The following is a 27,762-nucleotide window of genomic DNA, read 5'->3' as shown; positions in this document are numbered from 1 at the left end:
CCGTGGTGCCCCGAACCTGGCTCTTGCTGCTTTCCCCTGATAAGCCATCTCCCCCAACAGTATCTAAAGCAGAATATCTGTTTGAGAGGGAGATGGCCCCAGGGGACTCCTGCTCCACCTGCCTAGTCCTTTTACTCTGCCTGGCGGTCACCCATTTCCTTTCTGCCTGCGTATTCTTTACCTGCGGTGTGACCACCTCACTGAACGTGCTATCCACGATAGTCTCAGATCTCGGATCCTTATTTATAGGAGAGCTTAGCTCGGATGTAGGGGTGTGCAAGAGGAAACTCTGAATAAAGGCTTGGAAGCAACTAAAGACTAGGCTCTAGTATTCTTTCCTTCACCACATGGCTATCCAGTTTTTAAACATTAGTGTTGTAAATAATTTCCTCCACAATCGCACCCAGAAAAACAAGTAACTGGAGTGTAAGTCAATAACATGACCTAAAAGATTGTGGAATTTGGGGCATAAACGAGTTACATGCTTCAGTGCACTACATGCAAATCTCCTCGATCTTTCACAGCTGTGTATCGATCCCTCCGCCCAAATGCATCTCCACCCATAAAACTGGCCTGGCTCCCAATTAGAGCCTTATACGAATTTTCTGCTTGTTCAGAGCATCGTTTCACATTACATCCAGATTTTCAGGCGCAGCAGGAAAGTGTCATTTTTCTGGTATTTTATTGAAATTTTTTGAGCTTTAAAAAAAAATTAATGCTCAGAGACCGGCTCTGTTTCCAGGAATGCATGTCTATGGTACTTCATTAAAAAAACTTCCCCAGTTGCAGGTTCTTAAACATGCTGTGCATGAATCATAGAAGTTTACAACACGGAAACAGGCCCTTCGGCCCAACATGTCCATGTTGCCCAGTTTATACCACGAAGCTAGTCCCAATTGCCTGCACTTGGCCCATATCCCTCTATACCCATCTTACCCATATAACTGTCCAAATGCTTTTTAAAAGACAAAATTGTACCCGCCTCCACTACTGCCTCTGGCAGCTCGTTCCAGGCACTCACCACCCTTTGAGTGAAAAAATTGCCCCTCTGGACCCTTTTGTATCTCTCCCCTTAAATCTATGACTCCTCGTTATAGACTCCCCTACCTTTGGGAAAAGATTATGACTATCTACCTTATCTATGCCCCTCATTATTTTATAGACTTGTATAAGATCACCCCTCAACCTCCTACTCTCCAGGGAAAAAAGTCTCAGTCTATCCAACCTCTCCCTATAAGTCAAACCATCAAGTCCCGGTAGCATTCTAGTAAATCTTTTCTGCACTCTTTCTAGTTTAATAATATCCTTTCTATAATAGGGTGACCAGAACTGTACACAGTATTCCAAGTGTGGCCTTACTAATGTCTTGTACAACTTCAACAAGACATCCCAACTCCTGTATTCAATGTTCTGACCAATGAAACCAAGCATGCTGAATGCCTTCTTCACCACCCTATCCACCTGTGACTCCACTTTCAAGGAGCTATGAACCTGTACTCCTAGATCTCTTTGTTCTATAACTCTCCCCAATGCCCTACCATTAACGGAGTAGGTCCTGGCCCGATTCGATCTACCAAAATGCATCACCTCACATTTATCTAAATTAAACTCCATCTGCCATTCATCGGCCCACTGGCCCAATTTATCAAGATCCCGTTGCAATCCTAGATAACCTTCTTCACTGTCCACAATGCCACCAATCTTGGTGTCATCTGCAAACTTACTAACCATGCCTCCTAAATTCTCATCCAAATCATTAATATAAATAACAAATAACAGCGGACCCAGCACCGATCCCTGAGGCACACCGCTGGTCACAGGCCTCCAGTTTGAAAAACAACCCTCTACAACCACACTCTGTCCTGTCGTCATTCCAATTTTGTATCCAATTGACTACCTCACCTTGGATCCCGTGAGATTTAACCTTATGTAACAACCTACCATGCGGTACCTTGTCAAAGGCTTTGCTAAAGTCCATGTAGACCACGTCTACTGCACAGCCCTCATCTATCTTCTTGGTTACCCCTTCAAAAAACACAATAAAATTCGTGAGACATGATTTTCCTCTCACAAAACCATGCTGACTGTTCCTAATCAGTCCCTGCCTCTCCAAATGCCTGCAGATCCTGTCTCTCAGAATACCCTCTAACAACTTACCCACTACAGATGTCAAGCTCACCGGTCTGTAGTTCCCAGGCTTTTCCCTGCCACCCTTCTTAAACAAAGGCACAACATTTGCTACCCTCCAATCTTCAGGCACCTCACCTGTAGTTGTCGATGATTCAAATATCTCTGCTAGGGGACCCGCAATTTCCTCCCGAACCTCCCATAACGTCCTGGGATACATTTCATCAGGTCCCGGAGATTTATCTACCTTGATGCGCGTTAAGACTTCCAGCACCTCCCTCTCTGTAATATGTACACTCCTCAAAACATCACTATTTATTTCCCCAAGTACCCCAACATCCATGCCTTTCTCAACCGTAAATACCGATGTGAAATATTCATTTTGGATCTCACCCATCTCTTGTGATTCCGCACATAGATGACCTTGTTGATCCTTAAGAGGCCCTACTCTCTCCCTAGAATGTTGGTTGAATGAGTCTTTCGTACTTAAAGGAATTATATGGTGCGAGTTTGATGTTTTTCTTGCCCCCCGATTGTTTATGCTGATTTACACCAGTTACATATTCTGGTGTGTTCTAATTAGATCGACAGGAAATTTGTGCACAACTTGACATCACAAATTGGGTGCATTTTCGGGTCCAACTTGTGCCCAGGGAGGAAATTCCAGGTCATTCCAGTGCGCCGGGTAAGTTAAATTCTGCTCTTAATCGGCGGAATTTCCGTCGCTACTTTGGGGAATCAGCACCTGTTATTTCTGCTGAGGGGTGAGGTCTTCCGATCTGTTCCAGCAGAAACCATGGAACAAGTGGCCAACTCCAATAAAGTTACGGCGGGAGATGGGAAGGACCACCTCTCACCCACCCAGAGATTCGATGCAGATCGCGGTTCACAACCTGCCACAGGCCAGGGGTATGGTAGCTTAGTGGTTATGTTACTGGACTAGTAATCCAGAGGCCTGGATTAATAATCCAGAGTCACAAGTTCAAATCCTGCCACAGCAGCCGGGGAATTTAAATTCAATTAATTAAATAAAACCTGGAACTAAAATACTAGTATCAATAATGGTGGCCATGAAACTACCGGATTGTCGTAAAAAAACATCTGATTCACTAATGCCCTTTAGGGAAGGAAACCTGCTGTCCTTACCCGGTCTGGCCTATATGTGACTCCAGACCCACAGCAATGTGGTTGATTCTTAATTGCCCTCTGAAATGGCCTAGCAAGCCACTCAGTTATAAAATCTCGCTAAAAAGGCATAATAAGAATAAAACCGGATGGATCACCCGGCACCAGACACGACAAAGGCAAACCAAGCCCAGTCGCCCCCGCAAAGTCCTCCTCACTAACATCTGGGGACTTGTGCCAAAATTGGGAGAGCTGTCCCACAGACTAATCAAACAACAGCCTGACAAAGCAATACTCACAGAATCATATCTTTCAGCCAACGTCCCAGACTCTTCCATCACCATCCCTGGGTATGTCCTGTCCCACCGGCAGGACAGACCCACCAGAGGTGGCGGTACAGTGATATACAGTCAGGAGGGAGTGGCCCTGGGAGTCCTCAACATTGACTCTGGACCCCATGAACTCTCATGGCATCAGGTCAAACATGGGCAAGGAAACCTCCTGCTGATTACCACCTACCGTCCTCCCTCAGCTGATGAATCAGTCCTCCTCCATGTTGAGCACCACTTGGAGGAAGCACTGAGGGTAGCAAGGGCACAGAATGTACTCTGGGTGGAGTCTTCAATGTCCATCTCTAAGAGTGGCTTGGTAGCACCACTACTGACCGAGCTGGCCGAGTCCTGATGGACATAGCTCCCAGACTGGGCCTGCGGCAGGTGGTGAGCGAAACCACACGAGGGGAACAACTTACTTGACCTCGTCCTCACCAATCTACCTGTCGCAAATGCATCTGTCCATGACAGTATTGGTAGGAGTGACCACCGCACAGTCCTTGTGGAGACGAAGTGCCATCTTCGCACTTAGGATACCATCCAACGTGTTGTGTGGCACTATCACTGTGCTAAATGGGATAGATTCAGAACAGATCTAGCAGCTCAAAACTGAGCATCCATGAGGTGTTGTGGGCCATCAGCAGCATCAGAACTATATTCCAGCACAATTTGTAGCCTCATGGCCCAGCATATTCCTCACTCTACCATTACCAACAAGCCAGGGGATCAACCCTGGTTCAATGAGGAGCACCAGGCGGACATAAAAACGAGGTGCCAACCTGGTGAAGCTACAACACAGGACTACATGCATGCGAAACAGTGGAAGCAACATGCTATAAGACAGAGCTAAGCGATTCCACAACCAACGGATCAGATCAAAGCCCTGCAGTCCTGCCACATCCAGTCGTGAATGGTGGTGACAATTAAACAACTAACGGGAGGAGGAGGCTCTATAAACATCCCCATCCTCAATTATGGCAGAGTCCAGCACGTAAGTGCAAAAGACAAGGCTGAAGAGCTTGCAACCATCTTCAGCCAGAAGTGCCGAGTGGATGATCCATCTCGGCCTCCTCCCGATATCCCCACCATCACAGAAGCCAGTCTTCAACCAATTCAATTCACTCCACGTGATATCAAGAAACGGCTGAATGCACTGGATACAGCAAAGACTATGGGCCCCGACAACATCCCAGCTGTAGTGCTGAAGACTTCTGCTCCAGAACTAGCTGCGCCTCTAGCCAAGCTGTTCCAGTACAACTACAACACTGGCATCTACCCGACAATGTGGAAAATTGCCCAGGTATGTCCTGTCCACAAAAAGCAGGACAAATCCAATCCGGTCAATTATCATCCCATCAGTCTACTCTCAATCATCAGCAAAGTGATGGAAGGTGTTGTCGACAGTGCTATCAAGCGGCACTTACTCACCAATAACCTGCTCACCGATGCTCAGTTTGGGTTCCGCCAGGACCACTCGGCTCCAGACCTCATTACAGCCTTGGCCCAAACATGGACAAAAGAGGTGAGGAGAGAGTGAGACGGCCCTTGACATCAAGGCAGCACTTGACCGAGTGTGGCACCAAGGAGTCCGAGTAAAATTGAAGTCAATGGGAATCAGGGGGAAAACTCTCCAGTGGCTGGAGTCATACCGAGCACAAAGGAAGATGGTAGCGGTTGTTGGAGGCCAATCATCTCAGCCCCAGGACATTGCTGTAGGAGTTCCTCAGGGCAGTGTCCTCGGCCCAACCATCTTCAGCTGCTTCATCAATGACCTTCCCTCCATCATAAGGTCAGAAATGGGGATGTTCCCTGATGATTGCACAGTGTTCAGTTCCATTCGCAACCGTTCAGATAACGAAGCAGTCCGAGCCCACATGCAGCAAGACCTGGACAACATCCAGGTTTGGGCTCATAAGTGGCAAGTAACATTCACGCCAGGCAAGTGCCAGGCAATGACCATCACCAACAAGAGAATCTAACCACCTCCCCTTGACATTCAACGGCATTACCATCGCCAAATCTCCCACCATCAACATCCTGGGGGTCACCATTGACCAGAAATTTAACTGGACCAGCCATATAAATACTGTGGCTACAAGAGCAGGTCAGAGGCTGGGTATTCTGCAGCGAGTGACTCACCTCTTGACTCCCCAAAGCCTTTCCACCATCTACAAGGCACAAGTCAGGAGTGTGATGGAATACTTTCCACTTGCCTGGATGAGTGCAGCTGCAACAACACTCAAGAAGCTCGACACCATCCAGGGCAAAGCAGACCGCTTGATTGGCACCCCATCCACCACCCTAAACATTCACTCCCTTCACCACCGGCGCACTGTGGCTGCAGTGTGTACAATCCACAGGATGCACTGCAGCAACTCGCCAAGGCTTCTTCGACAGCACCTCCCAAACCCGCGACCTCAACCACCTAGAAGGACAAGAGGAGCAGGCACATGGGAACAACACCACCTGCACGTTCCCCTCGAAGTCACACACCATCCCGACTTGGAAATATATCGCCGTTCCTTCATCGTCGCTGGGTCAAAATCCTGGAACTCCCTTCCTAACAGCACTGTGGGAAAAACTTCATCACACGGACTGCAGTGGTTCAAGAAGGCGGCTCACCACCACCTTCTCAAGGGCAATTAGGGATGGGCAATAAATGCCGGCCTCGCCAGTGACGCCCACATCCCATGAACGAATATTTTTTTTTTTAAAAGGCCGCGATTCAGCGCCAGTGACCCCGGGTCCCGAGCCACTCTACCTTGGATGACTATTTCTCTGCAGCTCGCCGCCTGTGTTTTGGGAATCACGGTCCGCAGCATCACCCTGAGCCGCCCCTCGGCCCGCCGCTCCCCCGTCAGTTCGGGCAGCAGCTCGTCCAGCTCCCGGCCCGACCCGCTCCTCAACCCCGGCAACAGCTCGGCCAAAACCGGCCTCAGCTTCTCGGCGGACCAGCGCACCTCCCTCTCGGCCTCCAGCCGGCAGCCGCTGAGCCGGCGGTTCGCCACCTGCGGCTTCAGCGTCCACACGTCGAGCGCGGCCCAGAAACCGCCCGGGCTCAACTCCAGCCGCAACTCGCGCTCCGCCAGCACCGTTAACGGCATCGTCACTCGCCCGCCGGTCACCACGGAGACCAGCCGCTTCCTCCGGCACGGTCACACACGTCATCAGCGCGCCCGGCATGGTGAGGCGACGGTTGGGGGTCACGTGTTGAATGGAATCGAATGTCAGTTGGTTGGGTTGAACAGCATATTAATAATCAGCCTGTGTTTTACTGGCACATCCAGTTCAGGAGCGGACATTAAAGCCCCAGCACTTTCGTACGTTGGAAGAAAGGTGAGAAATGGCTGTCTTTGGTCAGCGGTCCGGTAGAGTGCTAAACAACATAGACAAATCTGTAAGGTTACAAGTCAGAGGAAGACCTGCCCAAACTGTACACTTCTCTGCTCAGACCCTATCCAGTTCTGGACGCAGAGAAAGAAAGAGAGAGACATTCAAGCGCTGGAGGCGGTGCAGAGAAGTGCCACGTAAAAAAAGGAAGCTTGGGCTCTTCAGTTTTGAAAGAAGGTGACTAAGAGTTAATTGTATAGATGTGTATGATAGAGCTTGCATTTGTATAAAGCCTTTAACGACCTCTGGACGTCCCAAAGTGCTTTACAGCCAATTAAGTACTTTTGACATGTAGTCGCTGTTGTAATGTCGGAAACGCAGCAGCCAATTTGCATGCAGCAATGTCCCACAAACAGCAATGAGGTAAAGACCAGATGACCTGTTTAGTGATTTTGGTTAATGGTTAACTGTTGGCCTGGACTCTGGGGAGAACTCCCATGCTCTTCTTCAAATAGTGCCATGGGGTCTTTTACGTCCACTTGAGAGGGCAAAAAGGGCCATGGTTTATCGTCTCATCTGCAAGACGGCACCTCCAACATTACATCGTCCCTCAGTATTACGTTGAAATGTCAGCGTACAGTGTGATTTGAGCCCATGGCCTTCTGACTCGGAAGTGAATGCTACCACTGCGCCGCAGCTAACGTTTTTAGCTGTAGATTTGTGTCTTCAGCACTCAGGCATAATGAATGGAAATTTGGGGGCGAGCATGTGCATGTACATGCCTATGCCTATGCCTAACTTTCTGATAGGTGCTCCTGACTTTCAAAGCTCTATAATCCTGATGCTGAGAATGAAAATCTAGACCAGTAAGTGGTATGGGAAAGGTAAATCCAGAACATTACTTTAAGATACACTGTGAGAGTAGGACAGTTTCAAACTGGTGAAAGACAAAATTTGGACCGATGTCAAGAGTTTTTTTGCACAGAATAATCAACACTTGTAATGGATTGTGCGATTCAAGGACTGCATTTTTGGGTGGATGAGCTAGAATAGACCAAATGTCCTCCTCTTTCCATATCACACTTGGAGCTGCCCTCATGAGGCTGAAGAATAGGATTCTGTTTGAGGCCACTCTTAATGGGGCCAGATTTTCTTGTGACAATAAAGGCGAGGCTAACAGAGCTCACCGTTATTTCTGTGCAAATGGTAGTGCAAATTCCGGCGACCGCACATACACAGTTAAACGTGGTAATCCAGATGTTGCTGTACCAGGTCGCCGGCTGGCACACCATTCAAATGAGTGGAACAGCGTGACGTTTGTGCACTGACCTGATGGATACGAACTAATCTTGCCAAAAAAAGGTACATCAAGTCATTTTAAGTCTAAGCACCCTTTTAACAGTGTTGTAAGTCTTAATGACTGTCAAACAACCTTTGGAGATTCATTCCTTCAGATTTTAATTGTTGTTGGACAAATTTTTTCAAAAATATTCTTTCTTTTTCTTTCTCTTTTATCTCTGTCTCTTAATTGAATTTTTCTTACCCCCTCTGACATTGAATTCACTATTCTAACTTACACTTCCTGGTTCAGTTGCTGCATGGCTTATTAACATGCTTCAGCCTGATTGGTTAAGGGGATACAGAGTTGCCTGACCCGTTCACACAGGTCCCAGATACCCTGTAGAGGGTGCCACGTTGGATTGAGCGCCCGATGAGAGGAACGTGCCATGCAAAAATCCATGAAAAGTCTTTGGGCAAGTGCAATTTTATCGAACGGCGAGCGCTGTTTGTCGCTCATGGGCAAATCCAGCCCTTAGTGTTCCACAGTTGTGGCTTCTAATCACATTAATGGTGATCTTGCCAAGCCCATAAACTATTGAGAAATCTTATTGATATCAGTAACTCCTACGGTGGTTCTTTGGGTTTTGGTTGCTTACTGAATGCTTTTGAGACCTGCAGAGTAATCATAAGAACATAAGAAATAGGAGCAGGAGTAGGCCATACAGCCCCTCGAACCTGCTCTGCCATTCAGAAAGATCATGGCTAATCTACTATTTCAACTCCTTTCCTGCCCTATCCCCATATCTCATAAAAACATAACAAATGGGACAGAAAGGAACAGGCTAAAATCTCCTCTTGTGTAGAATCTATAGACCAAGTTGTGGTTTTAAAGGAAATTGTGGTGCATCATAATGCATGTGGAAAACCCCATTTACATTGCTTTCATCAGTGTTAATTTTCAACCTAGTGCCTCTTGCAGCCCTCATGAAGGAGCTGGAAGCTATGGGGGTACAGGGCCAAATTTGGGATTTTTATTTCAGATCTGTGGTGCTGAGATCTATGTAAGGGGAGACTCTCTGAACGTGTCACTTGAAAAAGAGAGTGGGGTAGTGTTGTCCACTATTGCCCATCCTATTTGATGTCCTCATCAATGATGTGTTGGTGCCATTGTAAGGGACAGCCTCAGAGTGTCTTTCAGTATTTATGAAAGAACTGAGGTGCCTATTTATACAGATGATAATGGAGTGTTGGCAGACACACCTGGGTAAGTAATGTGCTCTACTCACCATCTTGAAAAATGATTGGGATATGGTGGTGGGTTCTCCCCAATTGCACTATTATAGCTTTTCGTAACTCAAAACAGGGCTTCAAAGGTATTTATTAAAAGATACAAGGGGTATCTGTCCCAATTGTTGCTTAATAGCATTACCTGAACCATCCTGGTGAATATCAACTTCTGGCTGGACACGGTCCTTTGGGACTATGCCATGAAAGATATTTTCTCATTTTTCATCAATAACAAAAAAGTGCAGGTTACGCTTATGTCCAAACAATTCATTTTCTTGGTTCATAATCCCGAGGCAGAACTTCCTCCAGCCTATATGTGAGACCTAGGACCAAGCTGTTAAATGGATATGTCACAAAAGGGGGGGACGGTTGCAGGGAGGGAGGGTTCCACCCTGCCAATCTGTCATTGAGTTCCCTAGAAAGGATATCAGGATCATAGTACCCCCATGCCTCTTGGTCAAAGTTTCTCACATGCGGACCCAGATTGAGCAGTTGGATGAATCTGGTATCTGCCACTTTAGAACATAAGAACGTAAGAAATAGGAGCAGGAGTAGGCCAATCGGCCCCTCGAGCCTGCACCGCCATTCAATAAGATCATGGCTGATCTGATCCTAACCTCAAATCTAAATTCATGTCCAATTTCCTGCCCGCTCCCCGTAACCCCTAATTCCCTTTACTGTCTATTTCTGTTTTAAATTTATTTAATGATGTAGCTTCCACAGCTTCCTGGGGCAGCAAATTCCACAGACCTACCACCCTCTGAGTGAAGAAGTTTCTCCTCATCTCAGTTTTGAAAGAATAGCACCTTATTCTAAGATTATGCCCCCTAGTTCTAGTTTCACCCATCCTTGGGAACATCCTTACCGCATCCACCCGATCAAGCCCCTTCACAATCTTTTATGTTTCAATAAGATCGCCTCTCATTCTTCTGAACTCCAATGAGTAGAGTCCCAAACTACTCAACCTCTCCTCATATGTCCACCCCCTCATCCCCGGGATTAACCGAGTGAACCTTCTTTGTACTGCCTCGAGAGCAAGTATGTCTTTTCTTAAGTATGGACACCAAAACTGTATGCAGTATTCCAGGTGCGGTCTCACCAATACCTTATATAACTGCAGCAATACCTCCCTGTTTTTATATTCTATCCCCCGAGCAATAAAAGCCAACATTCCGTTGGCCTTCTTGATCACCTGCTGCACCTGCAAACTAACTTTTTGATTTTCTTGCACTAGGACCCCCAGATCCCTTTGTACTGCAGTACTTTCCAGTTTCTCGCCATTAAGATAATAACTTGCTCTCTGATTTTTCCTGCCAAAGTGCATAACCTCACATTTTCCAATATTGTATTGCATCTGCCAAATCTCCGCCCACTCACCCAGCCTGTCTATATCCCCTTGTAGGTTTTTTATGTCCTCCTCACTCTACTTTCCCTCCCATCTTTGTATCATCTGCAAACTTTGATATGTTACACTCGGTCCCCTCCTCCAAATCATTAATATAGATTGTAAAGAGTTGGGGACCCAGCACCGACCCCTGCGGAACACCACTGGCTACAGGTTGCCAGTCCGAGAATGTACCATTTATCCCAACTCTCTGCTTCCTGTTAGATAACCAATCCTCCACCCATGCCAGAATATTACCCCCAATCCAGTGATTCTTTATCTTGAGCAATAATCTTTTATGTGGCACCTTGTCGAATGCCTTCTGGAAGTCCAAATACACTACGTCCACTGGTTCCCCTTTATCCACCCTGTACGTTATATCCTCAAAGAACTCAAGCAAATTTGTCAGACATGACTTCCCCTTCGTAAAGCCATGCTGACTTTGTCCTATTAAATTATGTTTATCCAAATGTTCCGCTACTGTCTCCTTAATAATAGACTCCAAAATTTAACCCACCACAGATGTTAGGCTAACTGGTCTATAATTTCCAGCCTTCTGCCTACTACCCTTTTTAAATAAGGGTGTTACATTAGCAGTTTTCCAATCTGCCGGGACCTTTGCCGAGTCCAGAGAATTTTGGAAAATTATTACCAAAGCATCCACAATCCCTACGGCCACTTCCCTCAAGACCCTGGGATGTAAGCCATCAGGTCCAGGGGATTTATCCGCCTTGAGTCCCATTAATTTACTGAGTACCAACTCCTTAGTGATTTTAATCGTATTTAGCTCCTCCCCCCCCCCCCCCCCCCCCCCCAACGAGAGCCCCCTGTTTGTCCAGTATTGGGATATTCTTAGTGTCCTCTACCGTAAAGACTGAAACAAAATATTTGTTCAGCATTTTTGCCATCGCCATGTTTCCCACCATTAATTTCCCGGTCTCATCCTCTAAGGGACCTACGTTTGCCTTAGCTACCCTTTTTCTTTTTATATAACTGTAGAAACTCTTGCTATCTGTTTTTATATTTTTTGCTAATTTATTTTCATAATCTATCTTCCCTTTCTTAATCAATCCTTTCGTTACTTTTTGCTGTCTTTTGAAGACTTTCCAATCTTCTATCCTCCCACTAAGTTTGGCGACCTTATATGTCCTTGTTTTTAGTCGGATACTATCCTTAATTTCTTTACTTAGCCACGGATGGCTGTCATTTCTTTTACACCCTTTTTTCCTCAGTGGAATATATATTTTTTGAAAGTTGTAAAATAACTCCTTAAATGAACACCACTGTTCATGTACCGTCTTGCCCTTAAATCTATTTTCCCAATCCACTTTAATCAATTCCGCTCTCATACCATCATAGTCTCCTTTATTCAAGCTCAGTACGCTTGTTTGAGAACCAACCTTCTCACCCTCTAATTGGATATGGAATGTAACCATGTTATGGTCACTCATTCCAAGGGGATCCTTAACTAGGACATTATTAATTAATCCTGGCTCATTACACAGGACCAGGTCCAAGGTTGCTTGCCCCCTAGTAGGTTCAGTTGCATACTGCTCAAGAAATCCATCCCTAATACACTCAATAAACTCTTCCTCAAGGCTACCCTGCCTAATTTGATTTGTCTAGTTAATATGATAGTTAAAATCCCCCATAATTATAGCTGTTCCCTTATTACATGCCCCGACTATTTCCTGATTAATACTTCTTCCAGCAGAGTTGCAACTATTATGAGGCCTATATACTACGCCCACGAGTGTTTTTTGCCCCTTATTATTCCTTATCTCTACCCAAACTGTTTCATTATCCTGATCCTTTGTCCCAATATATTTTCTCTGTATTACAGTGATTCCTTCCCTTATTAACATCGCCACCCCACCTCCCCTTCCTTCCTTCCTGCCTGTCCTTCCTGATTGTTAAATACCCTGGCATATTTAATTCCCAGTCGTTGTCACCCTGCAGCCATGTTTCTGTAATGGCCACAAGATCATACCCATACGTTGTTATTTGTGCCGTTAACTCGTCCATTTTGTTACGAATGCTACGTGCATTCAGATAAAGAACTTTCAAATATGTTTTGTGACACTGAGTTCCTGCTTTTTCCTTTTTTAACACTTTACCTTTTACTCCATTCCTTCTGTCCCTTCCTGATACGCTTTCCTCTGTCTCCCTGCTCAGGTTCCCAACCCCCTGCCACAGCTTTGATGCTGGGTTAATCGCCTTACGCCTTCTAGTTTTCATTTTATCTGTCGTGCCTAAAGTACACTTTCTTTCCACTGCTCTATGCTTTTCCCTTTCACTTGTCCTTGAACAACTGTTTGTACTATTTGTATTGTAGATTTCCCCTGGGTCTTCCCCTCTCTTGCTGCTCTCAACTTTATTCCCTTCTGACTCCCCGCTCAGGTTCCCATCCCCCTGCCACTCTAGTTTAAACCTTCCCCAACAGCACTAGCAAACACCCCGCGAGGACATTTGTCCCGGTCCTGCTCAGGTGTAACCCGTCATGCTTGTACAGGTCCCACCTTCCCCAGAACCGGTCCCAATGTCCCAGGAATCTAAATCCCTCCCTCCTACACCATCCCTGCAGCCACACATTCATCCTGTCTATTCTCCTGTTCCTATACTCACTAGCACGTGACACCGGTCGTAATCCTGAGATCACTACCTTTGAAGTCCTGCTTTTTAATTTATCTCCTAACTCCTTAAATTCACCTTGCAGGACCTCATCCCTTTTTTTAACCTATGTCGTTGGTACCAATATGGACCACGACTACTGGCTGTTCACCCTCCCCCTCCAGAATGCCCTGCAGCCGCACCGTGACATCCTTGACCCTAGCACCAGGGAGGCAACATACCATCCTGGAGTCACGTTTGCGGCCGCAGAAACGCCTATCTGTTCCCCTTACAATTGAATCCCCTATCACTATAGCCCTGCCACTCTTCTTCCTCCCCTCCTGTGCAGCAGAGCCACCCGTGGTGCCCCGAACCTGGCTCTTGCTGCTTTCCCCGATAAGCCATCTCCCCCAACAGCATCCAAAGCAGAATACCTATTTGAGAGGGAGATGGCCCCAGGGGACTCCTGCTCTACCTGCCTAGTCCTTTTACTCTGCCTGGCAGTCACCCATTTCCTTTCTGCCTGCGTATTCTTACCTGCGGTGTGACCACCTCACTGAACGTGCTATCCATGATAGTCTCAGCATCGCGGATGCTCCACAGTGAGTCCACCCGCAGCTCCAGCTCCGAAAGACGGTTAGCCAGTAGCTGCAGCTGGACACACTTCCTGCACACATGGTCACCAGGGACACTGGTAGTGTCCATGACTTCCCACATAGTGCAGGAGGAGCATATCACGGGTGCAAGCTGTTCTGCCATAACTTGCCTCAGACTCTTAGACTCTCTTCCCGCTCTAGGCCTCCCCTTTTATACTCTGCTCACCTCTCGGACTCTCCTGCCTCACCTGTGATGTTGCACAGTAGTTGTCTCTTGTTGCAGGTCTGCTGCTGCTTTTATTCCACAATCTCAGTCTTCTACTCTTAGGTCAACTGCCGCTCTGCGTGAAAAGTTAGGAAACGCAAGGCAAAGCAGCACCTCCTTCCCCCACTTCACCGAACTCCCACACTTACCAAACTCTCAGCACACTGTTTATCTGCACACTTTAGGGTATTCCTTTCCTTATTTCCTGTGATTCTTGGATGCTGGACGAATAGTCAGGCAAGGAAAGTCACCCTCACTCGGGGTAGTTTTGTTAATCAAAAGTAATTATTTAATGATATTCATACGTGCATTCATGAAGCAAAATCAAACTATACATATGACTTCTCTATAAAATCCCGCTATACACTTAATAATTTGCAACGTTATTGTATAATGACTTAACAATGCATACACACATCAGGCAAATCATTAATACATATACAATCTTTAACCAAGGATTTTGCTCATTGGGCCTGAAGGTTGATCAGCTCTTTAGTCTTTGAGTTCCTCTTTTTGCATGATGTTCAACTGCAGCATGCGTTCCTTGTGACTGCCAGGTGGTAGAGGCTGTTCTTCTCTCAAAGTCTTTTTATATTTTTTACCAATGGGATGTAGGATTGGGGAGTGTCATTCTTTCTTTTTGTTCAATTGCTCCCTGTTGCTATGCCTCAATCATTAACATATCTCAATGATTGACAATTTAGGCTTTGACCATGTGACCGGAGTCCCTTTTGATGTAGAAAAGACCATGTGCTCGAACCATTGATTGTAAAAGGCCCCTTTACTGCCTCTGTATATGGCCTTTCATGTAGAGATAGGCCCTTACATTTCTATGCCTAGACATTCTTTATGGTCGTGAAGTCTCCAATATTGATTGCTTCATTGGCTTCAAATCCATTCCTTATACCGTTTGGCCATATGCTGGATGCAATACTATTTGATGTTTTACAAATCCCAGTTCTTTGAACAGACTACCAGACAGGAATGAAAAGGCCAATGCTTTTTCACACCTATCAGAACCAGAAGGCATAGATTTAAAGTGATTGGCAAAAGAACCAAAGGTGACATGAGAAAAAACTTTTTTACACAGCGAGTGGTTAGGATCTGGAATGGAATGCACTGCCCAAGGAGGTGGTGGAGGCAGATTCAATCATGGCCTTCGAAGGGTAACTGGATAAGTACTTGAAAGGAAAAAATTTGCAGGGCTACCGGGATAGGGCGGTGGAGTGGGACTAGCTGGATTACTCTTGCATAGAGCCGGCGCGGACTTGCTAGGCCGAATGGCCTCCTTCCGTGCTGTAACCTTTCTATGATTCTATCGTTGCTTTCCCGATCCAAAGCCTTTGATGTATGCCTTTTCTTACATTACCCCCTGCTGTGTTGAAAAGCTTGTATTTCCAAAAGCCTGATAATGCTTTAAGCTCAATATGATCCATCTAGCTTATTTATTTAATAATCTATTTGCAGTACAATGTCATTGATCCCGAAACTCATACTTCCCCAATGCCATCAGCATCATTGAGGGAAAAATAGGATTTGCGAGAATACAGTTTACCGCATTACTGTGTTTGCAGGTTTTCAATTGTCTGTGTTTAAAAGGGGTACAGTTAACCCTTTCCTTCAAATGTCTTTTGTTAAAGGGGTTTTGAACCCCACACCACTGGACTTGGACATCCAGACCAGAAAAGGTGGCTGGCATTTTGCAAGCTGCTTTCTGTAAGTCCTTTCAAGTACACTGAAGGCAAGGGCAAATCTAATGAACGGCCCTACAGTAAATTCTGGCCCAGTATATTTTTACTAATGCTCTGCTTCAGGATACCTAATTGTAAACAATTTTACAACACCAAGTTATAGTCCAACAATTTTTATTTGAAATCTACAAGCTTTCGGAGGCTTCCTCCTTGGTCAGGTAAATGTTTCCACATCAGGATGTCTAGTAATGTCAGGTAAATGTCTCCACATCAGGATACCTAGTACTTGACAATGCAGTCATTGTTTTTCAATTGGCCTTGTGTGTCTGAGATTAAATTTAAATATCTTCAAAATCCTCTTTTATCAATAAATGAAAGTGTTATTTTTCTCCAGAATGACATATTAACAACATTGCATTTTCAGAAATCACATGTTTGAAAGTTCTGCCTTCCTGAAATTTTGTTAGGTTGTTAATTACAGAGGAAAATGTTTTCCTGTTTTTTTGTGTTAAGAGGAATTTTGAGCTCAAATTTCTTTTAAATTAGAGGTTCCCTTTCTGAAATGATGGAAAAATTAAAATGATATTTAATCTGAAAAGATTTTAAGCCGCAATTAAATGGATTCTTGCCTTATAAATGTCCTCCTATAGGCTTAGTCATAATGATATTCAACAAATGTCACAGTAAACTTATATATTCCACTATTGTAATCAATGTCTTGCTATTTTAAAAATGTAGATTTCAGTATTGATCTGAGCCGTGCTTATTGAATGTAATGTTTGCAGCATTGCCCTGTGAAGCTATTTCTAAAGTATTCTCTGAGTATATTAAACTATTGGTGATTGGAATCAATTTAGTCAATAATGTGTATCTTTATTTGAAAAATTCTGGTAACAGAAATAGTCTGTAATTTACAGTTATTCCCCATGGTCTACTTGACATGAATCAAGAGAGAAAAGAGGGAACTACAGGCCAGTTAGCCTGATCTCAGTCATCGGGAAAATGCTGGAATCCATTATTAAGGACGTGGATCAGGGCACTTAAAAAATCATAATATGATTAGGCAGAGTCAACATGGTTTAATGAACGGGAAATCATGTATGACAAATCTATTAGTCTTTTGAGGGTGTAACTAGCAGGGTAGATAAAGGGGAACCAGTGGATGTAGTATATTTGGATTTTCAAAAGGCATTCGATAAGGGCTCATGGGGTGGGGGTAATATATGGTTAGAGGATTGGTTAACAGACAGAAAACAGAGAGTAGGAATAAGTGGGTCATTTTCAGGTTGGCAGGCTGTAACTAGTGGGGTGCCACTAGGATCAGTGTTGGGGCCTCAGCTATTTACAATCTATATTAATGACTTAGATGAAGGGACCGAGTGAAATGTATCCAAGTTTGCTGACGATACAAAGCTAGGTGGGAAAGTAAACTGTGAGGAGGACACAAAGGGCTAGATTTTAAAAGGGTGGTGGGATGGCAGCAGTGGGGTCAATGGGTGCATGGCAAACCCGAATAATAAAAACTTAGCGTTCCCCACACGATCGCAACTTAATTGGTGCCCCTTAACCTTGTTTCCGGGTTTGCCATCTGAAAGCTGTGCAGTGGGCGGACTGTGCACCTGCATGACAGCCTGTCAGCTGGAGCGTCTAGATTTAAAGGGCCATTGCTCCAGTGGATTTTGCTGGAGCAAAGAGCAAGAAGACACAATGGAGCAGCACAGGAGCAAGGCTGCGTCAAGATTCAGCGATGCCTCACTTCAGGTGCTACTGGCCGGGGTAAGGAGGAGGAGGGAACTATTTTACCCGGCCAACAGGAGGGAGTGCCCTGCGTCTGTCACCAAGAAGGCCTGGCTTGAGGTGGCAGAGGAGGTCACGAGGAGGAGCAACATCTGCCGCTCTTGGGTCCAGTGCAGGACACGTTTCAATGACCTAACTAGATCAGCAAAAGTAAGTACACTTACTGATTCTCCTGCATTCCGTGTTGCACATCACCCCCACCCCCACATTCTGCCCTGCCAAGACTACTCCATCACATCACTCCTCGCACCCACTTAAGGCTCATCCTCATCTTGCCTGCATTTCCTGAGCACTTCCTCAACTCTCCATTTGTGACCCCACCACTACCACTCACCCCAATCTTGATCCAATGTGATGTCTCTGTGTCATATTCACTCTCTGATGCACCTCTTTCACAGTCAGCCTCACCCAAAGCAATGCATTCATCGGCTGACCGCTTCACCATCACTCACTCACATGTCTGTACTTTCTCCCCTTCTAGGAGAAGAGAGCGCAAAATGCACGTGAGAGGGTGAGGACTGGAAGGGGGGCCACAACAAATAGTGGTCCTCACAGAGGTTGAGGAGGAGGCCGTAGAGATGAGCCTGTCCATCGGGGATGCAGAGACTGGTACCCCACAAATGTGAATTGATGTTAACAATGCTTGGCATGTTGAACACCTCAGTATGCTCATCGCAACATGACACATCTGTGATGCTGCTTAATATTGCCTTCTGTTCTCTTACAGCGGTGGTTGAATGGCCTATGACAGGAGAGGGCGATTCCTCGGAAGAGCTCCCGGCCTCTGAGGATGCACCATCACATCTTAGTGAGACATCCACCAGCGTAGATAGTCACATCTCGGTGGGTCTTAGTAGTCAGGTAGTTGGGTTGGCACCTGTTGAGTCACCACGCACAAGTGAGCACGAGCAGACACTTGTGGCAGGGGCAGCTGTGGAGAGTCTGCATTGGTGGGAGCACTCCTGTCCAGGCTCTGCTCAGCTGGGCACAGATGCTGAACCCCAGGGGCCATCCTTTCAAAGGAGAATGAGCGAGGGACAGCAGCACGTTTGCGAGGTATTGGAACAGGTGCCACACACATACTCCACAATAGTGAAGAGGCAGGAGGAGTCCAACTCCTGCATTAGTGGTATAGTGGCACAGGTACGGGAGGGAATCTCTGAGATAGTGTCACAGGGACGTGAGAAACTGTTTGGGATAGTGTCGCAGGTAACTGCTGAAATGTCTGCGATGGAGAGAAGGTTACCCTCCGTTGAGCTTCAAACACGGCTCACAAATGAGTCAATTCAGGTCCTGACAACAGCCATTCGGACTCATGGTGGACAACATTCTGCCGCCTTAAACAAGTAGACAGAAACTTTACAATTGGGCCTCCATGGCATCATACATGTCCTCCAAACTGTTCTCCAGCAGGGTGGCAGGAATGATATGGGCCTGGTCCAAGAGAGGGCTGATGACGAAAGGGGATATGGAAATGGAGACGCCACTCAAAGCCCTCCCATGTCTCGCCCGTTGCCTCCCTCTCAACGAGTTCCGGCTATGCTGCTTCCTCTCCAGGTGGCCGAGTCTGCCCCTGCACAGGTGCAGGTGGAGCAATCTTAGGAGGGGCCCTCACGGGCTCCAAAACCCAGAGGGCATAGGCCGAAAGCATCTAAGCAGTCCGGCCATGGACATGATCAACCTGCCACTACCTCTGCTGCAGCCACAGGGGATGCACCATGTAGAAGTGGTAAGAAGAGAAAGCCTAAGGATTTGTGATCACGAAAGGTTTGCACAAGGGTGTCTGACAGACAGTCATGTTTTTCATTTATATTTGGTTTTTGTTAAAGTCACATTAAATGTTATCATTCTCACCACTTCTGCCAGGTCTTGCCCATCCTTGACTGGCTTTTGTGATAGCGCCCTTTCATGTGCTTCATCATGAACGGTGATACTTGATGCCACCCAGCGGGTCACTTTACAGTGGGTGTATGTGTAGTTGCAGGATTGTTTCATTCCGGGGGCGGGGGGCTGGTGTTGGCACTGCTCTTTCCAGGTGGCGAGAGGACTGGACTCTTCTCACTTCTCACTTTCTGATTTTACGAGAATCGTTCACATATGAGTGACTCCCTGGCCTCACGAGCAGCCAGGTGAGCTGCTGCTCTGCCCATGGGTTCGTCCTCCTGCTCCTCCTCAATGTTGATTCCAGATGTGGATGCTGGATGAGGGCACAGGACCTCATCAACCGGTACCCCTCTCTGTTGCACCATGTTGTGTAGGACACAACACACTACTATAATGCAATCTCGTTGGTGCGTATTGAAGTGCTCCCTCAGAACAATCGAGGCACCGAAATCGCATCTTCAGCAGTCCACTCGCATGTTCAATTATAGACCTGATGGCGATGTGGCTGTCATTGTATTGACGTTGCTCGCTGATGGGGTTCCTCAGAGGTGTCCTCAGCCACGTGTGCAGGGGGTATCCCTTGTCCCCGAGGAGCCAGCCCTTAAGGCTGTTCAGTGTGTGGAAGAGGCCCGAGATGTTGGATTCCCTCAGAATGAACAAATCATGGCAGCTGCCAGGGAATCTGGCGCACACGTGAAGAAATCTTTTGCGGTGGTCACAAATAAGCTGAGCGTTGATCGAGTGATACTCCTTTCTGTTGATGAACAGTCCTGGCTCGTGTAAAGGCCCATGAAGCTGAGCCTCGGTCTGTAGACCCTCTGATGAGGGCAGTGCCTCCTACGACATTGCTCCCTCTGTTTCCCCCCCCGCCCCCCCGTGCTATATGCATGCAATTGATTGCACCTTGTAGACATGGGAAGCCAGCTACAGGGTGGAATCCCACTACCCTCTCCATCTGGATGAGGTCATCCATGGAAAAGTTGACATATTGTGAAGTCCAGAGGGTTGTGAATTTTTGGAATTCCCTACCCCAGAGGGCTGTGTCATTAAGTACATTCAAGACTGAGATGGATAGATTTTTAGACTCTAGGGGAATCAAGGAATATGGGGATTGGGCGGTAAAGTGGGGTTGAGGTCGAAGATCAGCCATGATGTTATTGTATGGCCGAGCAGGCTTGACCTTTATTTCAATAATTAATAAATAAATGGCTCAGTGAGAGAAATGCACTGTGGCTTGTCCACCAAGAGCAGACTCAACATAAGTACTTTACTGTAGGAAGAAAAGCCTTTATACTAAAGCAGCATGAAAATGCAATCCAAGGGGGCATGATAAAGCAAAGAGGCATGGTATTAAAATCTCATGACTTTTTGTACTTTTGTTATTTGGACCAAAAGTACAAAGTGGCAAGCTGTGTTTGTTTGTTGTTGAGCTGTGTTGATTTTATGCAAGAGATGCATCAAACAAAGTCACACTTTTAAACCAAAATAACTTCAGTGATACTCATTAGTCTGAGAATTATAAAACATACTCTATTCCTATTCTTCTGAATAATAAACAACACAATGAGAATCTACAGGTTTTTTGGAATTGAGTAATCTTTTGTTTTCCTTCATGGCATTGTTCTCTCCCTAACATTTTCTGAACAGAGTTTTAAAAAAAACTAGCTTTTGGAAAATGCCAGCAAATGAAGAATACTTATTAATTTTTAAGCATAATATTTTTATATAAATAGATTTGAAATAATTATTTTTAAATAAGAAAGAAAGAACTTGCAAATATATATAGCATCATTCACAACCTCGGGACGTCCCAAAGCGCATCAGTCAATTAAATACTTTTGAAGTGTTGTCACTGTTATAATGTAGGGAAGCAATTTGTGCACAGCAAGGCCTCACAAACATCAATGAGATAAATGACCAGATAATCAGTTTTAGTGGTGTTGATTGAGGGATAAATGTTGGCCAAGCCACCCTGTCCTTCTTTGAAAAGTGCCATGGGATCTTTTACATAGACGTGAGAGGGCAGACGGAGCCTCTGTTTATCAACTTCTAAGTGATAATGGAGGAGTCTGGGATGTTGATTGATAGATATGATTCTGTGAGTATGACCAACTTCTTCAGTGCTACACAAAAGTACCAGCTTAGATTTTGTGCTTAAGTCTGGAGTGGGGCTTGAACCCACTATCTTCTGACTCAGATGAGAGTGCTACCACTGAGCTAAGTCTGACATCGTTGTTGTTTTTTCATAGCTTCACTAACAGTTACATTAACAAAAAAGAAGTACTTCATTGGTTGTAAAGCACTTTGGGATGTCCTGAGGTTGTGAAAGGCACTATATAAATGCAAGTCTGTCCGTTTTCTTGATACCTCATTCTAAACTCCTGGCACACCCTTTCACATTCCACATTGCACATTGAACCAGGGTTGGTCTCCTGGCTTGATGGCGATCAAGGAAGGAGGGATATGCTGGACCCTGAGGTTACAGATTTTGATGGTATATAATTATGCTGCTGCTGATATCCCACATGCCCAAATCTGGGCTGCCAGATCTATCCTTGGTCTGTGGTGGTAGCACACTACATGATGGAGGATGTCCTCACTGTAGAGATGAGAATTTGTCTTCACAAGAATTGTGCGGTGGTCACTTCTACCAATGCTATCACGGACTGCTGTGCCTCCAGTAGGTAGGTTGGTGAGGGCAAGGTCAAGTAGTTTACTTCCTTGTGTTTTGTTTCCTCACCACCTAATGCAAGCCCATTTTGACAGCTATATCCTTCAGGACTTGGCCAACTCGACCAGAGCCACTTTTGGTGGTAGCCATTGATGGTGCCGCCCCCCCCAACTTTCGTTGCCCTTGCTTCTGTCAGAACTTCCACCAAGTGATTTTCAGCATGGAGGAGTATTGGTTCGTCGGTTGAGGGGGTGGGGACGGTAGATGGTGATCAGCAGGAAGTTTCCTTGACCTTGTTTGACCTGCAGCCATGAGTCTTCATGGGTTCGGAGTCAATGTTGAGGACTCCTAGAGTCACTGCCACCCAACAGTATGGTGAGTCTGCCCTGCCGATGAAACAGGACATACTTTTGAAGTGTTGTCACTGTTGTAATGTAGGGAAGCAATTTGTGCACAGCAAAGTCTCACAAACATCAGTGAGATAAATGACCAGATAATCTGTTTGTGGTGTTGATTGAGGGATAAATGTTGGCCAGGCCACCCTGTTCTTCTTTGAAAAGTGCCATGGGATCTTTTACGTACACGAGAGGGCAGATGGATCCTCTGTTTATCAACTTCCAAGTAATAATGGAGGAGCCTGGGATGTTGATTGATAGATATGATTCTGTGAGTATGACTGCTTGATTAGTCTGTGGGATAGTTCTACCAACTTGGGCATAAGCCTCCAGTGTTAGTGAGGATGACTTTGCAGGATCAACTGTGCTGAGATTGCCATAGTTTTACGCTGATATGATGCTTGGGTCATTGCCAATAGGTCCATCCAATTTTCTTTGCAGTAATTGTTTACAACTGGGTGGTATACTAAGCTATTTCAGAAGGCATTAAGAGGCAATCATGTAGCATGGGATTGGAGTCACATGTAGGGCAGACCAAGTAGGTTCCCTTTCTTGAAGAACATTAGTGAACCAGTTGGGTTTTTCTGACAATCTGGAAGCTTTTCAGTTTATTTTTCAGGTATTAGCCCACTAATTACCAGGTTTATTGAATTCAATTTCACAACTTGTCATGGTGGCATTTGAACTCATAACCTCTGGATTGCTAGCCCAGTACTGTAACTACACTTGTTTCTTTGTGAACCATGTTTTCATGTTCCTGTTTGCTGGCTCTTTTAAGAGCGATCCAGCCTTAAATGCTACAGCTGCACTCTCCGAAGTACTTCCTGCAATACCCCCATGTTTACCAGGCCTTCAGATGCAGTGCACTACTTGCTAGCAGGTATCTCACCAATGTCATGCCCAACAATATTCTAATTAGTTGACCTCACGATTTCTGGCAGGATCAGCATTGAGGCGATAGGATGAGCAAAAGACTTGCCCTGTCACACTTCCAATAGCAGGGCTTTAAATGTTGGGGCCATTATATCTAGAAAGCCAATATGTAATCTATTAGTTAAAGAGTATCATATGAATCTTTCCCCCCCCCCCCCCCCATATCACTTAAACATCAGACAGTTGGATAGGATTGGATAGGGAGGTACCATTTACAATTAAGGTTTAGAAATGACTAAATCAGCTCAGTTGCAGACTGTTCATGTAACTCAGTCCAAATTATATTAATAGTTACCCAAGCCGACCCATTCAGGACAGGATGGCAGTACAACTCTGAGTGAAGTGTAATTAACTCCTACTTGGCAGAGTTATTAAAGATAAAGCTGAACATAGAAATGCAATAACTAACACTACCTGACGAAGGAGATAATCTCCGAAAGCTTGTGATTTTCAAATAAAACTGTTAGACTATAACCTGGTGTTGTAAGATTCCTTACATTTGTCCACCCCAGTCCATCACCGGCATCTCCACATCATACATTTTTAACAACATCGACGATAACGGAATTAGTATATTAACAAGGTTAAACATTGAGGATTATACAATGTAATAGGAGTCTAAATCATCATTGGCATAACTTCAATTTAAAGGTTTCATAATCACTTAACATTAGCTGGATTTTGCTTAATAACAGATAATAGAATAGGTTCAAATGTCCACGCTTCAAGGAGCAGACAATAAGGGGAAACCTCTTGAAGACATATCTAACTTAGAATGGCAAGTTAACTCAGTAATTTTTCTGAATTATTTGTTTTTATGTGTTATGTTTTTAGCTGCATAGAATGTGCTTTGTGGGATACAAGAGCACATAAAGAAAATAAATTGCAAGCATAGATTGACTTTGACTTTGTGGTAGTTGCTGGTTTCTGTTAGATGGTAGTAACTTCCTACCTGTCCAGTGACAGTTGGATATTTGTGCAAATTAGCATGTTTGTTTGTTAGATGGTGGTTATTGAAGCCAGTTATTATTGCCTGATGAATGATTTATGATGCTATAGAAACATTATACTTCTAACAATGTAGATATAAAATCTCTTTCTTTTACGTTAGAGTATATATAATTTTCTTCTGTGTGCATTATAAGTTCTGGATCTAGTTCTAAAAGTGTTTCTACTTTCTAAAATGTTCTGATATGAACTTTTATGCTATTATTTACAAGTCAAAGTATTCGTTACTATAGATTGACGCACCTCAAAAACAGAGATGCACAATCCCGCAGGAGGCAGCGCTGAGGAAAGTACCTTGGATTCTCTGCTGCTGAATTTTCCCAGTGGTCCACTGGATTTATATCGGAAAAAAGCTTCCTTTAATTGGAAGGAATTGGCCCTTTTTTGGGACGGAGAAGAGATTATCAGATTAAAGGTAAGATGTCACCAAATAAAAATCCTGGGTCACAGACTGAAGTGGCCATGGTGCAAGACCTGGGGGCAGAAATCCTGTGATCCAGTTTGAGGGAGTGGAAGTGAGGAGGGGGCTGGATTCCTGCCCACTACTGACCCCATCCCAAGTCCTGGGGCAGGGTCATTGAATATTCAGGGCAGACACATGTTCCTGTAGCTGCACAACAGAGGAGCCCGTCCCATTGAAATGGGGAATCTTTGTGCGATCCAAATTGGGCTGAAAAATATTGCCCCAATAATTTTTATTTCCCCTCCAGGAACAGGGGGCAACTTGGATAAGGTCATCAGTCTCTCTGGGATCGTTTTTTTTTTATCAATCCTCCTTTTATAGGTCCTTGTTAAGGCACACAGTGGGACCTATTCTTGCTCTCCGTTGACATAAGTGCGACTGGGTCAGGCACTGCAGGCAGATTTCCAATGACCCCCAACTTCTGGAGCAAAGTAACAGGGGTAGGCAGAAGCAGCACTGGTCTCTTTACCCCCCCCCCCTCCCCTGCCCCCAGCACAATTTCTCAGTTTTTTTTTATTCAATGGGCCAGAAACCTAAGCAACCCAGTTTCTGCCTCAAGCTATTTTCCTCTCCCACCTCCAGCAATTTTTTCCACTGATATTTTTATACCAAGATCAATAGGAAATGCTCCCATTGAAATTGCTGTACTCCACATTTGGCGTAGGTGCACTGCACTGTCTTGCACTGCTTTATGATGGTTTAAAACCGGTGATTTTGCAAAAGCCTCTAAGTTTGATGCCAGGACTGAAACCAGCAGTAAGAGGTGTTGCTTGTTTTTTTAAAAATAAAACTACTTTTAATAGCTTGAAAAACCTGTCATTCAATTTCTGATGACTGTCAGCTCTTTTCAATTATTTAATTGGCAGTCCAAAGCTCAAAATTGATACTGTATGCATTTGACCATGGATGTGCTGAGCTGTGTCTTCATTCATTCAATTGTAAACAATTTTACAACACCAAGTTATAGTCCAGCAATTTTATTTTAAATTCATAAGCTTTTGGAGGCTTCCTCCTTCCTCGGGTGAACGTTGTTGGAAATGAAATCCTCGAAATGAAATCGCATTTATAAATCACAGAACAATGCTTGGTGATTACAGACAGTTTTTTCAACTGCCCGTTGCCAAGGCAATCAGTGTGCAGACAGACAGGTGTTACCTGCAAGGTCTCCGAATATACAAATCACCAAAAAAACCCAAAAAAACAGATAGAGAGGTAGAAACATAGAAAAGACAGCAACTGACCCGTTATATTAAAAACAGATAACATTTGTTCGCTGATGGGGTAACGTGTAGCGTGACATGAACCCAAGATCCCGGTTGAGGCCGTCCTCATGGGTGCGGAACTTGGCTATCAATTTCTGCTCGACGATTTTGCGTTGTCGTGTGTCTCGAAGGCCGCCTTGGAGAACGCTTACCCGAAGGTCGGTTGCTGAATGTCCTTGCTGAAGTGTTCCCCGACTGGGAGGGAACCCTCCTGTTTGGTGATTGTTGCGCGGTGTCCGTTCATCCGTTGTCGCAGCGTCTGCATGGTCTCGCCAATGTACCATGCTCCGGGGCATCCTTTCCTGCAACGTATGAGGTAGACAACGTTGGCCGAGTCACAGGAGTATGAACCATGCACCTGGTGGGTGGTGTCCTCTCGTGTGATGGTGGTATCTGTGTCGATGATCTGGCATGTCTTGCAGAGGTTACCGTGGCAGGGTTGTGTGGTGTCGTGGACGCTGTTCCAGCATCCACCCTAACCACGTCAAAGAGGCCATCCCCTATGGACAGGCCCTGCGAATACACAGGGTCTGCTCAGACGAGGAGGAACGCGATGGACACCTACAGACTCTGAAAGACGCCCTAGTAAGAATGGGATATGACGCTCGACTCATCGATCGACAGTTCCGACTGGCCACAGCGAAAAATCGCATAGACCTCCTCAGAAGACCAACACAGGACGCAACCAACAGAGTACCCTTCGTCGTCAAGTACTTCCCCGGAGCGGAGAAACTACGCCATGTTCTCCGCAGTCTTCAACATGTCATCAATGACGACGAACACCTCGCTATGGCCATCCCCACACCTCCACTACTCGCCTTTAAACAGCCACCCAACCTCAAACAGACCATCGTTCGCAGCAAATTACCCAGCTTTCAGGAGAACAGCGTCCACGACACCACACAACCCTGCCATGGTAACCTCTGCAAGACATGCCAGATCATCGACACAGATACCACCATCACACGAGAGGACACCACCCACCAGGTGCACGGTTCATACTCCTGTGACTCGGCCAACGTTGTCTACCTCATACGTTGCAGGAAAGGATGCCCCGGAGCATGGTACATTGGCGAGACCATGCAGACGCTGCGACAACGGATGAACGGACACCGCGCAACAATCACCAAACAGGAGGGTTCCCTCCCAGTCGGGGAACACTTCAGCAGTCAAGGACATTCAGCCACCGACCTTCGGGTAAGCGTACTCCAAGGTGGCCTTCGAGACACACGACAACGCAAAATCGTCGAGCAGAAATTGATAGCCAAGTTCCGCACCCATGAGGACGGCCTCAACCGGGATCTTGGGTTCATGTCACGCT

General features: G+C 45.6%; 2 protein-coding genes across 2 annotated transcripts in view; one reads left to right on the top strand and one right to left on the bottom strand.

Annotated features, from left to right (window-relative positions):
- Positions 1 to 6,769, bottom strand: part of trmt44 (tRNA methyltransferase 44 homolog) — a 41,536-nt gene extending 34,767 nt beyond the window's left edge. The window contains exon 1 of the mRNA XM_067991077.1: positions 6,346 to 6,769. Within this exon, the coding sequence (XP_067847178.1) occupies positions 6,346 to 6,688 (343 nt within the window). The 5' untranslated portion in view covers positions 6,689 to 6,769. The remainder of the gene's footprint in view (positions 1 to 6,345) is intronic.
- A 170-nt stretch (positions 6,770 to 6,939) lies between these two features.
- Positions 6,940 to 27,762, top strand: part of acox3 (acyl-CoA oxidase 3, pristanoyl) — a 199,188-nt gene continuing 178,365 nt past the window's right edge. Inside the window, 2 exon segments of the mRNA XM_067991065.1 lie at positions 6,940 to 7,151; positions 24,950 to 25,131. Of these exon segments, the coding sequence (XP_067847166.1) occupies positions 24,973 to 25,131 (159 nt within the window). The 5' untranslated portion in view covers positions 6,940 to 7,151; positions 24,950 to 24,972.

This window comes from Heptranchias perlo, chromosome 1, assembly GCF_035084215.1.
Source record: "Heptranchias perlo isolate sHepPer1 chromosome 1, sHepPer1.hap1, whole genome shotgun sequence".
Classification (NCBI taxonomy): domain Eukaryota; kingdom Metazoa; phylum Chordata; class Chondrichthyes; order Hexanchiformes; family Hexanchidae; genus Heptranchias; species Heptranchias perlo.
This window is presented reverse-complemented; position numbering and strand designations above follow the sequence as displayed.